At 40.7% G+C, this 14,112-nt stretch overlaps 1 protein-coding gene across 1 annotated transcript in view; it reads right to left on the reverse strand.

Moving 5' to 3' along the window:
* Positions 1-5,501: 5,501 nt before the first annotated feature.
* The window catches only part of ndufv2 (NADH:ubiquinone oxidoreductase core subunit V2), a 32,520-nt gene continuing 23,909 nt past the window's right edge, over positions 5,502-14,112 (reverse strand). The window contains exons 6-8 of the mRNA XM_078215722.1: positions 12,863-12,972; positions 11,978-12,054; positions 5,502-5,729 (exon numbers count right to left, since the gene is read on the reverse strand). Of these exons, the coding sequence (XP_078071848.1) occupies positions 5,636-5,729; positions 11,978-12,054; positions 12,863-12,972 (281 nt within the window). The 3' untranslated portion in view covers positions 5,502-5,635. The remainder of the gene's footprint in view (positions 5,730-11,977; positions 12,055-12,862; positions 12,973-14,112) is intronic.

A 14,112-nucleotide genomic window follows, 5' to 3' on the forward strand; every position in this document is an offset into this window, starting at 1 on the left:
TCTTTGTCCTGATAGGTGCAAGATGAAAAGCTTCAGCAACCTCTTCTTCAGTGTTTAAGTTTCGTACTACCGAGTGACTATTTTTTGAGGTCAGAAGGTGTTTGATAAAGTGCCATATCAGCAAAGCTGAAGATCATGGACTAAAAAGATCTGTAACAACATGGATACAAAGTTGGTTGAGTGACAGGAAATAGAGTAATGGTGAATGATTGTATTTTGGACTGGAGGAAGATATACAATGGAGTTCCCCTGCGTTTGGTATTAAGAACCCCCTTGGTATATAATAGTCTAGACTTGGATGTACAGTGCACAATTTCAAAATTTGCAGATGAGACAAAACTTGGTAGCATTGTGAACTGAGGAGGACAGTGATGAAATCCAAGCAACCATAAGTTTGTGGACTGGATGGACAAGCTTAATGTAGGCAATTTAAAAGGATAATTATAAAGTGGATGCAGGAGTAGAGGGACCTTGGTATAAACGTGCAGAAATTATTTAATGTGGCAAGGCAAGCTGAAAAAGTTCAGGAGTGATGAGCCCAAAGCAAACTTGAAGTGATGGATAAGATTAGGCAAGAATTGTTAATAAATAATAATTGTGGGTAATCTTCACTTCTGGAACAACAAACTTTTTTATGCTTCTGTGGTTCTAGAATAGAAATATATTTGACCCCAAGATGAGCTTCTAACCAAATAGCCACATCATCAAACTGCCAATTTCTATCTCTAGCGTTACCCAAATCTGCTCTGCCTCAGCGTTTCTGTTACTGGAACCCTCATCTGTGCCTTTGTTAACCAGTGCACTCCTAGCCAGTCTCCCACATTTTACCCTCCCATAAACTTGATGCCCTTGTCCTAATTTGCACCATTTAAGCAGCACCTCAATTTAAATTCTCAACCTTGTTTACAAGAATTCCCTCCTAAACCTCACCTCTTCACAACCTACCTCTTTGGCCTTCTGGTCATGTAGTGTTAAACATTGAGGCCACTATCAAGTTTTACTATAGCGATAATAAAATCTGCACTCAACTGATTTTCTTGATCACCAATGAATGAGACTAACTGAGCGCAAATGCTCATGTCGATCTTGACTCGTGTCTTAAATTGATTAAAAAATAAATTAGTTCACATTTTCTAAATAGAAATCTAGAATCAAGCTCTTGAAACAACATGAGCCAGAATAGCTTGCGGTATCAGAAATGTTTATAATCCCATTATAAAATATTTGGCAACTTTGTCAAATTGCATCAGTGATGTTGACAGCTTCAATGAACACTTACTGCATCTGAATTTATACAATGTTCTGGTGTAGGGAATTGACTTACAAACTGAAACAAAAGTCCACATCAGTTTGGCACCACCTCCATGCCATCTGCAACTCCACACCCAAAAACCTGTTCCCATAATGTCCAGTCTGGGGACAGAAACTAATCTAAATTTATTTTAAACTCTGCAGTCATATAAATCTGAGCTTGCTGTGAGTCGCCTGTAATTCACTAGTGATTGAAAATCATTGCTGCAATGCTGTTCCAGGTTAATTCTTCACCTCCCCACCTACCTGCCTTTGCTGAATTCTACTTGGTAACTGTATGGCATTGCTTTCTTTTAAATTCTGGTTAGGCTGCTACCACTCTTATGGACTCAAGGATCTGAAATCCAACAAAATGAGGGATAGAAAATCACAGATATAGCTGTCATTGACATTTAAGGTGGTTCAAGTTGTGAAATTGGGAATTTGGTTTGTTAATTGTGCCATATCCAATTTCTTCTGATATATGGAATTCTGCTGAGGTGGGTAGTTTCCCTAACCAGTGCTTATCCTGTATATATACACACACAGATTTAAGTATAATTTCTCAAATACCTTGCAGTGACAGCAACGGCACAGGTTCAATTCCCGTACTGGTTAACGTTATTCATGAATGCCCACCTTCTCAACCTTGCCTCGGCTGAGGTGTGGTGGTCATTGGGTTAAATCACCACTACTCAGGCTGCTCTCCTTTGAGGGAGAGCTATGATCATCTGGAACTATGGTGACTTTACCTCGAAGTTTCATCTTGAATTCTAAAAACGTAACTATTGCTTTACAACTTTGCATCCATTTATAAAAAAGATGGAAATGAGAAAAATTACCAAAATCTTCAAATGTTTCCACAATTTTTTATATTTTTTGCCTTCGTGGTTTCCTGTGTTCAGTCTGGGTTTAATCCGTGTCATGTTCTTTAAAGTAGTAGATCATGAAACTCCGGTTCATTTTGTTTGAAAGTTTTATTTCCAGTTGTGTTTGTTTTTAGTGTCACAAGTAGGCTTACATTAACACTGCAATGAAGTTACTATGAAAATCCCCTAGTCATCACACTCTGGCACCTATTTGGGTACACTAACGGAGAATTTAGCATAGCCAATATACCTAACTAGCACACATCCTTTGGACTGTGGGAGGAAACCCACGCAGACACTGGGGGAACGTGCAAACTCCACACACAGTGACCCAAGCCAGGAATCAAACCCGGATCCCTGGCACTGTAAGGCAGCAGTGCTAACCACTGTGCCGCCCCCTACCTCATTCTGAGGTACGATCTAGTCAGAATGACATTTTCCAAAATATACTCTTTAGATTACCTCCCCTTGCTGGATAGGAGAAAATGATTGGGGTGCAGTTTTTAAAAAAATCTAATACCTGTACTATTGAAATGGCTTCTCACATCGGATAAGAGAATCTGGGTAGTCTAGCTGAATCTTTCAATTCGTTTTTGGGATATGTGGCTTGCTGTAAGGCCAGAATTTATTGGCCGTCTCTAGTAGCCCTGGAGGTGGGCTGCCACCTTGATTAGTTTGAATGGAATGATCCAGCAAATCAGAGGGCAGACATTGCTGTGGGGCTGAAGTCAGCTACACCACACCTGAGTTTAAATTTCCAGATTTGTTTTATGCTGAGTTCAGATTCTCAAACTATGTGCTATTTGAAGTTTTATGGAATATTAGTCCAGTAACATAATCACCATTGCTATGTTTGTTGAAATTCAAAGTATTCACTGGACGTAGAACCAATACACAACAGCTGTTAGTTGTTTCACATTGCTCAATATTAGGTGGGCCTGTCAGCTGTTGGATTCAATCTGCAGGAATAGCATTTGCATATTTCATGTGGAAAGTACAGAAATTCAAAGTGGTGTTCATTTAAGTTTTTGTTCGTGGGCATTAGTGACTGGACCATCCCAGATGTGGTAAGCTGCCTTCTTGAAATGCTGCACTCTGTGAAGACACACTCAGATGTTGGGTAGGGAGTTCAAGCATTTTGACCCAATGATGAAGGAACAATGTTTTCTATCAAAACATTGTGGAACTTGAGAGTGGGGAACTTGCAGGTGATGGTTCCTTGTGGCAACTGCCCTTGTTTTTCTCGTTAGAGGTCACCGGTTTGGCAGGTACTGTCAACAAAACTGTGGCAAGTTGCGACAGCACATCTTGTAGATGGTACACATTGCTACTCTCAGGTGGTGGATGAAACGACTGTCTAGCGGGCCACTTTGTTCCAAATGGTGGTGAGTTTGTTGGAGCTACAGGCATGTGGGGAATATTCCCTGATACTCCTGACAGGTATCTTGTAGATGGTGATATGCTTTGGGTAGTCAGCAGAGTTATTTACCATATGGTAGTCAGCCTTCAACTTGCATTGGAGCCTGCCACAGTATTTGAGTCCAGTTATTTTTCTGGTCAGTGGTGACCCCAAGATGTTGATGGGAAATTTGATGCTTGTAATACAGTTGAATATGAGATGGTTAGATTCCTTTTAAAACTGTCATTGTCTGGCACTTGTTTGGTACAAATGTTATTTGCTACTTATCAGTAGGAGCATCAGCCTTGATTAAAACTTATTACATGTGGGCACAGACTACTTCATGAGTTGCAAATAGAACTGAATGCTACCGTAATCAGCAAACACATCCATCCTTCTCACCCTGTGGGGGGGAAGATCATTGATAAAGCAGCAGCTAGTTGAGCCTAGGACACTATTGCCAAACCCTTATTCTGGGACTGAGCTCCAATTTATCATTGTGTTAGCTATGACTACAAGAGTGATTTTTGCCCTGAAACCTACAAGGGCTCCTTGAAATTGAGTGGCCCTAACCACATTGGTAAGGGCTGCTTGATAGCATACCTTGAGTGATGGGGCAGTAACTGGCTGGATTGAACGTATGCTTTTTGTGATCATACATAAATCTCCTTTTGTCATCCAATTTCTCCTGCCTTTCGCTCATCACCAGTATTCTATTTTGGGCTGGTGGGAGGCCAATGGAATGATATTTGAGGAATTTTATGCACCCCAAACCCACCAGGGAATGTAAAATTCTGCCCAGGAATTCTTCCTATTTTGAATTTCCTTCCCTTGTCCATGCTCTCTCTCTTGTTTACATCTGTAACTCTGACGTGGACTTCTAATCCCTCTACACCTCCATAATAGCCTTTGGGCTCTCCCCTTTTCCGAATACAGGTCCAACTAATCTCCATCCACATCTATGACCGGAGAGCAGCATTTTGTTTTACATCACAGTTCCTTGTAATGTCCTAGGCCCAACCATCTTCAACTGCTTCATAAAAGACATTCCCTACATTGTTAGTTTAAGGTTAGCAGTGGGGCTGTCCACTGATGAACGTGGAATACTCTGTTCCATTCAAAATTCCTCATAATAAAACAGCTCTTGCATGCAGCAAGTCTTGGATAATTAACATTTGTGCCCACAAATATCAGGCAATGCCCATCTCCAATGAGTCCAAATGCTTCCTTGACATTAAATGGCATTATTGCTGAATACCCCACCATCAACATGCTCTTACACAACCCGTCAAGATAATGTTCGAACTCTCTCCACTTGCCTGCAGCAATACCATCATCCAGGATAAAGCAGTCTGATGGACAGCCATCCAACACCTTAAATAGCTATTCCCTTCATCAGTATGCTGACTGCAGTGTTAACTAGCTGCAGGATGCGCTGCAGAAACTCAAATTATTTGACCTCCCCTTCCAAACCCACAACACACACTAGGAGGACAAGCGCAGCAATATGCATGGGAACTCTCGTTTCCAAGTCACAAGCTGTTAAAGTCAGAATATTGCTGTCAAAAATCTGAAACCTCTTATCCAACAGCATGGAATATCTTCACCACACACTGCAGCAAGTCAAGGTCGATTACAATATATAGAATATCTAACAATGGCTAATCTCAAGTTGACTTTTAACACAATTTGACAAGATTATTGACCTAATGGGTATAAACTTTTCTGACAAGTATTACATTTTAGGAACTTTTTCTAAAATCTTCAGCCTAAGCTAAATGCCTTAAATAAGGGGTAGATCCAAGGCAATAGGAACATTTATTCTGGGCAGGTGGGGGAAACTGTCAGATTTTGGGGTACTTACTTTGCAAATTTCTGCCAAGGAGATTTAAACAATGTCCTGGGAATAAGAGAACACTACAGCCAGTTCTGCGGTTCATGAGTGAAAATAAAAGAGTTTAAGTATTTAATAAAACAAAACAACTTTTAGTTATGAACATTTTTATATACATTATACCTTGTGCACACAACACCATAGTTTCAAGACATAATTGATCACGTAGCTGGAGCAGGCTGGTTAAAGGCTTGACTGAATTCCAAAACCTGGTCCCTTGGGTGTTTCTAATAGTGAAGTTAAACCTTCAGCAGGCTCACAAGAAAAACGTCCATTCCTAGAAAGGACAAAAGATAAAACTGAGTCACTGTTCAAATACTATGCAGGAAGGTTACTTTTAGCAATCCACAAGCCATTCTGCAGTGAAGTATATGCTGCTGTCGAGTGAGTACGGACATTGGTACTGTATCACAGGGCTAAGCCTCAATTTTAAATTTAAAAAACCTGAATTTTTCCTGAATATTTTTTAAATCTTTTCTGATTAGTATACCAACAACTTGTATTTATTATGATGCCTTTAATTTGGTAAAACATCCTAAGGTGCACTTCACAGGAATTTTAAACAAAATCTGACAGTCAAGTGTGGAGATTTTAAAGGTGACCCAAATCCTGTCATCCTGTGGGTTTTAAGGGAGCATGTTAATGGAGAGGTAGAGAAATGAGAGCTTTAGAGAAGGGAATTGCCTCAGTTGCGACAAAGAGATGGAATTAGTGGTAAGGGAGACTATGGCTTTGACTACCTAGTATTCAGTTGGGAGGAAATTTCTGCTCTTGTTACACTGCTTGTCCAACATGCAGTGCTACAAGTTAGGAACAGGGGAAGATTGTGGAGATGGTGGTGTTTGTATACGTGAAACCCCTGAACTGTTTTTGGATAAATATCACCAAGGAGCAACATTTTGTGAGCAATCGGTGGGAATTCTTTCCCTCAGAAGTGGAGGCTGGATATTAAATACTTTTAAAGCTGAGTTAGATGAGTTGAAGGGTATAGAGGGTAGACAGAAAAGTATGGCTACAATCAGATCAGCTATTATCTTACCAAATTGCCAAGCAGACTCGAGGGGTCTGAATGGCCGCCTCCTGCTCCTAATTCATATGTATTCCCTCTGAGTAACTTTGACTTAAGAGCTACTGCTGCTGCACCTGTGAAGATTTCTGTACAGATTCATTCGCATACAAAATTTAGTGGACCCCATGGAAAAGTTGAGGCTTTAGTGCCTCAAACACCAGACCCACTCTGCAATTTACTTCCTTGCTAACAAGCCTTGCTCTGGCATCAGTTAGTGGCCTCTGGCTCTCCAAACTTCTATTTTGAGGAGACAGCTAACCAATGGCATGCAGATGAATTCCAGGAATTAAAAGGCTCCAGTCCTCAAACTGCATTTTACCCTCCCCTACCTCACCCTGAACTTGCTGAAATTAAAATAGATTAAATGAATACTAGGTTTACAGGTTCTGACATGAGTAACAAAACTTCCACCGCCCCTTGCATCATATCATCATATTATTTTGAGTTAACCATCTAATATCAGGAAGTGGTACTAACCATTTGCCGGTGCAAATTATAAATAAAGCACTGCCTACAATTTTTCGAGCATGCCAATTATTTTGCAGTTGATCAAAATGTTTGCACTTTGTTGATCATTAAGTTACTCTGCTTCCAAGAAGGACTTTTATTTTGAAGTCAGTTAATTTTCCCCTTGTGGGGAAAAGAGAAAATTATTTTAAAAAGCCCCTGGAATTCTTGCAATGCTACAATCTCCTCTTGCTGAGATTTATGTCTTCCAAACTCAGTTGCAGAATGACTGAAAGTGTTTGAAAAATGATCTGAAAATAGGAACATGTTTGATAACAGCACCTGAAAATTAAATTTCAGCAGTAGGTAGCGTTAAGTTTAATTTTGAGAGGTGCAGTTCTGGCCATCACTGATTAGACAAATTGCATTCGCACAAGCGATGGGACTGACGTCCTTTGCTGCTTGTTATTCACATGACTGAATAACACAACTGATTAACTGAAGCTTTTGGAGCAAAATGTGTGCTTCAAAGAATGAACACAACCGACTGTTCAGTTAACAAGTTACTGGTTTATTTACAGTACATGGAACAGATTTTATACAGGCCTACATTAGAATGTTTGAAAATTAGACTGATTTACATAAATGGCTAAATATAAAGTGGGTCTATGAAACTTGACTCAAGTTGTCGTTGGTTAATTTAAAAGCTAGCAAGTAAAACAGCTGCTGGGACATTGTTCAGACATGCAGCTGCCTGTCCTAAATTCCAAAATACAAGAGGTTGTTTAATGTAACTGCCCTTGCACGTCCATGACAAGAAAACAAGATGGAAATTATAATGCATTACTAGTTGCTGTTTGTTGTTATAACCCTTCGCAGATTTTATTTAGATTAGTAATACATGAGAAACATTATGGAATTTTATTAAATTATATTTATAACCATTCATTTTTTCCTTTGCTACAAAAATTTTAAAATCCTTTCTCAACAAGTCAAATTCCCCTCCCTCAGCATTGATAATACGAAAGAATATCAGCAATAATCTCTCTCAAAAAGAGAATTACTTGTCTAGACTGACATGAATATAATCTCAGAACTATACCCATGTCTAAATTACCACCTTTGGGAACTAAAAGAGATGAAGCCTTTTAAAAGAAAAAAATCTCTCCATAATCCTGAAATTATGGTGGTGAGTGTTAGAGATAAGAAAATAATGCCCCGATTTACTTTAATGAGTACATAAGCAAGGAAGTGCAATAAACCTGAATTTTGCCATGCAGTCTTCACTGCTGGCCCACCTCCTGCTCCTGACTCTGAAATTCTTTCACAGGGCCTGAAATATAGTTTTGTATGCTCCCCTCCCTTAAGGGAGGCTCCGTCTGCAAACCTGCTTCAGCCTAGTTAGCGGCTTTGCCACTCGGGTTTCAATTAAAATGCAACTCTGGTTCGTCTGATGCAATACATCTCTGGCAGGTGCAAGTTCCGAGTATCTGAAATGACTCCAAGATTGGAAGTTGGGGAAGAGAGCACATCTAAATTATAAAGCACTGAATGTAATGTCTTGGTACAGTGGTTGCCATGGAAAGGATGGAATAGCACTGGATAGGGATTTAAAGGAGAACTGTTGCAATAGAGATACCATTGCACTGTAAATGCTGTGCCGGTCTCTGCTAGTCAATTTTTAAAAAGCACCTTAGTACACCCGGGAAATTACCGACCGGTGAGTCTAACCTCAGTGGTTGGTAAACTGATGGAGAAGATCCTGAGGGACAGGATTTATGAGCATTTAGAGAGGGTTAGTATGCTCAAGAATACTCAGCACGGCTTTGTCAAAGGCAGATCGTGCCTTACGAGCCTGGTGGAGTTCTTCGAAAATGTGACTAAACACATTAACGAAGGGAAGGCAGTAGATGTGGTTTATGTGGATTTTAGCAAGGCGTTCGATAAGGTCCCCCATGCAAGGCTTCTAGAAAAAGTGAGAGGGCGTGGGATCCAAGGGGCTGCTGCCCTGTGGATCCAGAACTGGCTTGCCCAAAGGAGGCAGAGAGTGTGTATAGATGGGTCTTTTTCTAAATGGAGGTCGGTCACCAGTGGTGTGCCCCAGGGATCTGTTCTGGGACCCTTGCTGTTTGTCATTTTCATAAATGACCTGAATGAGGAAGCGGTTGGTAAGTTTGCCAATGACACAAAGGTTGGTGGGGTTGTGGATAGTCTGGAGGGATGTCAGAAGTTACAGAGGGACATAGATAGGATGCAAGACTGGGCGGAGAAGTGGCAGATGGACTTCAACCCAGATAAATGCGTAGTGGTCCATTTTTGGCTTAATAAGTACTTTGTGTCAGTCTTCACAGTAGAAGACATGAGTAATATCCCAACAATTCAGGAAAGTCAGGGGGCAGAGTTGAATATGGTTGCCATCACAAAGGAGAAAGTGCTAGAGAAACTAAAAGGTCTGAAAATTGATAAATCTCCGGGCCCAGATGGGCTACATCCTAGAGTTCTAAAGGAGATAGCTGAAGAAATAGTGGAGGCGTTAGTTATGATCTTTCAAAAGTCACTGGAGTCAGGGAAAGTCCCAGAGGATTGGAAAATCGCTGTTGTAACCCCACTGTTCAAGAAGGGAACAAGAAAAAAGATGGAAAATTATAGGCCAATTAGCCTAACCTCAGTTGTTGGCAAAATTCTAGAATCCATCGTTAAGGATGAGATTTCTAAATTCTTGGAAGTGCAGGGTCGGATTAAGACAAGTCAGCATGGATTTAGTAAGGGGAGGTCGTGCCTGACAAACCTGTTAGAGTTCTTTGAAGAGATAACAAATAGGTTAGACCAAGGAGAGCCAATGGATGTTATCTATCTTGACTTCCAAAAGGCCTTTGACAAGGTGCCTCACGGGAGACTGCTGAGTAAAATAAGGGCCCATGGTATTCGAGGCAAGGTACTAACATGGATTGACGATTGGCTGTCAGACAGAAGGCAGAGAGTTGGGATAAAAGGTTCTTTCTCAGAATGGCAACCGGTGACAAGTGGTGTCCCGCAGGGTTCAGTGTTGGGGCCACAGCTGTTCTCTTTATATATTAACGATCTAGATGACGGGACTGGGAGCATTCTGGCCAAGTTTGCCGATGATACAAAGATAGGTGGAGGGGCAGGTAGTATTGAGGAGGTGGGGAGGCTGCAGAAAGATTTAGACAGTTTAGGAGAGTGGTCCAAGAAGTGGCTGATGAAATTCAACGTGGGCAAGTGCGAGGTCGTACACTTTGGAAAAAAGAATAGGGGCATGGACTATTTTCTAAACGGTGACAAAATTCATAATGCTAAAGTGCAAAGGGACTTGGGAGTCCTAGTCCAGGATTCTCTAAAGGTAAACTTGCAGGTTGAGTCCGTAATTAAGAAAGCAAATGTAATGTTGTCATTTATCTCAAGAGGCTTGGAATACAAAAGCAGGGATGTACTTCTGAGGCTTTATAAAGCACTGGTTAGGCCCCATTTGGAGTACTGTGAGCAATTTTGGGCCCCACACCTCAGGAAGGACATACTGGCACTGGAGCGGGTCCAGCGGAGATTCACACGGATGATCCCAGGAATGGTAGGCCTGACATACGATGAACGTCTGAGGATCGTGGGATTATATTCATTGGAGTTTAGGAGGTTGAGGGGAGATCTGATAGAAACTTACAAGATAATGAACGGCTTAGATAGGATGGACGTAGGGAAGTTGTTTCCATTAACAGGGGAGACTAGGACGCGGGGGCACAGCCTTAGAATAAAAGGGAGTCACTTTAGAACAGAGATGAGGAGAAATTTCTTCAGCCAGAGAGTGGTGGGTCTGTGGAATTCATTGCCACAGAGGGCTGTGGAGGCCGAGACGTTGAGCGTCTTCAAGACAGAAATTGATAAATTCTTGATTTCTCGAGGAATTAAGGGCTATGGGGAGAGAGCGGGTAAATGGAGTTGAAATCAACCATGATTGAATGGTGGAGTGGACTCGATGGGCCGAATGGCCTTACTTCCGCTCCTATGTCTTATGGCAGGTCAAATGGGATGAAGGAGTACAATATTAAGGGAAAGACTTTAGTACGGTAGAGGATCAGAAGGACCTTGGGGTCCGGGTCCATAGGACTCTAAAATCGGCCCCGCAGGTGGAGGAGGTGGTTAAGGCAGCATATGGTGTGCTGGCCTTTATCAATCGAGGGATTGAGTTTAGGAGTCCGGGGATAATGATGCAGCTATATAAGACCCTCGTCAGACCCCACTTGGAGTACTGTGCTCAGTTCTGGTCGCCTCATTACAGGAAGGATGTGGAAATGATTGAAAGGGTGCAGAGGAGATTTACAAGGATGTTGCCTGGATTGAGTGGCATGCCTTATGAGGATAGTCTGAGGGAGCGCGGTCTTTTCTCCTTGGAGAGACGTAGGATGAGAGGAGACCTAATAGAGGTATATAAGATGTTGAGAGGCATAGATTGGGTGGACTCTGAGGCTTTTTCCCAGGGTGGAAATGGCTGCTACGAGAGGACACCGGTTTAAGGTGCTGGGGGGTAGGTATCGGGGAAATGTTAGGGGGAAGTTTTTCACACACAGGGTGGTGGGCAAGTGGAATCGGCTGCCATCAGTGGTGGTGGAGGCAAACTCAATAGGGTCTTTTAAGAGACTCCTGGATGATTACATGGGACTTAATAGGATGGAGGGTTATAGGTAGGCCTAAAAGGTAGGGATATGTTCGGCACAACTTGTGGGGCCGAAGGGCCTGTTTGTGCTGTAGTTTTTCTATGTTTCTACACAGTGCTGAGTATAAATGTGTGCAAAATATGAAAGATTTAAGGGATTAACAGTATAGATATAACATTCCATAATAGATGATAGAATCCAAAATAATTTGGATTGGTTTAGTCTATATGCAAGTTTAAAAATCCTAAAACTCATTGCTGTTATACAAAGCTCATTTCCTCTAATCTTCCAAATGTAGATTTTAAAACATTGCATTTTACAGTATTCTTGCATTCTACTTACCTTGGGCCAGGTTTGGGCATTTTGCCAGCTTTTAATTCATCAATTATTTCCTCCATATCTTTTGTTGTTAGATCTTCCTGTAATGCAAATATAACATCCATATGCAATTATACAACTTGCTGTGAAGAAAAGTTTCAAGTATTTGAATGGAAATGTAGCACATCCCTATATACTTTAACAAAGGATAGAGGAACACCCACTGTAGTAGAAAAGCTAAAAATCAAAAACTCAAGGTTCAATTTCTGGTTCATTATAAGTTAGCTGATGTCAGCCAGGGTTCCTAATCACTAATACAAAGTACAAATGTGAAGGTTAGGTGAGAACAAGACCTGCTACAGTTTACCAATGCTTACTGTATTGACAAGAAGAGTGGCACTTGGCTGATTCATTGGACTATACTCCAGGAAGAATCAGAAAAAGGGTAAATATTGACAAAATCTAATTCACTAACTTATAAATCACATGTTCTTGAGCAAAATGGTTTACATTTTAAAAAATTAGGCACATAACTGATTTTAAATAGTTTGCAATTTAACAGTCACAAGTAGGCAAGTTGAGCAAGTTTATTTAAAGCTGTACCGTTGAAAATTAGAGCCAAGGGCTGGATAGTGTGTGTTGTGTATTAAATAACAGACACTTCAATTTCCTTCAATTAAAAAATCATCATCCTGCTGTGGACCACATTGAAATTATATTTATTGAAATATTTAAAGACGAGTAGTATTCCAGTTGCTGCCATTAAAGGTTGAGCAGTCATTTGAAATTGGATTTAGTGTTGAAACTATTTCCCATATTAACTATGGTAAAGATGACTAGTGTTGTTAAACTTGCCCTATTGTAGGATATAAAAGCAAAAAACAGTGACAACCCATTTCAAATACTTACATAATAATTGTCATTAATTTGCACCATTGGTGCATTGACGCAAGCACCCAGACACTCCACTTCTGTGACAGTGAAAAGCTTGTCAGGTGTAGTTTCTCCAAGAGAGATACCTAAAGATGAAAAGAACTTAACTGAAAACACTTTCACCTTTAGAGACCCATCAGAACCAACCTGGCTGGATTCACTTGTTTCAAAGTAGTTTTTTCAAAAATCCTTAATGGTTTAAGGGCTAGACTAGTCTTGCTTCCATTGCAATACAATTTTAGAAAAGGCACTTTTTAAAAAAAGATAACTTTGGTAAAACCATGATCAATGGAAATTGCTGCTTTTGGGCTTCTCTGCCAGATTCAATATTTAAAAATCATGACATATGCTTAAATTCATGTATATTCAATAATAAAGATTTTACCGTTGCATTTGACAAATTACACAATTTACAATAGGATTGAAGATACCAGAATCAAGAAAAAATTCAACAATGATTTACGGTTTATCTATACAGTAAACAAATATACAATACCATCTGAAATTTAGGTTAATAGTTTCAATGGTGAAGATAATCAAGTCTTAAATCAAATTTTTCATGTTCCCTTAGTCAAGCCTGTCAATTTCACATAGAAAGGGGAGGAAAAGTTTCCAATTGTCAGAGTACCTTTGAAGAGCAAACAAAATTCTTCTGGTACTCTTACCAAAAGAAAATAGGATGGTTTGGATTAGAATCTCTTCCATGCAGGAAGAGGCCATTCAGCACTTTGAGTCTGCACTGACAACAATCCCACCCAGGCCTTATCGTTGTAACCCCACCTGTGCTAATCCCCCTAACACTAAGGGGCAATTTACCATGGCCAATCCACCTAATCATGTGGAGGGCGTAGAAGGTCTGCAGAGAGATTTGGACAGGCTGAGTGAGTGGGCGAGGATCTGGCAGATGGAGTATAACGTTGACAAATGCGAGGTTATTCACTTGAGGGAATAATAGCAAATTGGATGATCTAAATGGAAAAAAATTACAACATGCTACTGCGCAAAGGGACCTGGGGGTCCTTGTGCATGAGACGCAAAAACCCAGTCTGCAGGTGCAACAGGTGATCAAGAAGGCAAATGGAATGTTGGCCTATATTGCAAGGGGGATAGAATATAAAAGCAGAGATGTCTTGCTGCATCTGTACAGGGCATTGGTGAGGCCGCAGCTGGAATACTGTGTGCAGTATTGGTCCCCTTATTTGCGGAAGGATATATTGGCCTTGGAG

The sequence above is a fragment of the Mustelus asterias genome, chromosome 7 (genome assembly GCF_964213995.1).
Source record: "Mustelus asterias chromosome 7, sMusAst1.hap1.1, whole genome shotgun sequence".
Lineage (NCBI taxonomy): Eukaryota > Metazoa > Chordata > Chondrichthyes > Carcharhiniformes > Triakidae > Mustelus > Mustelus asterias.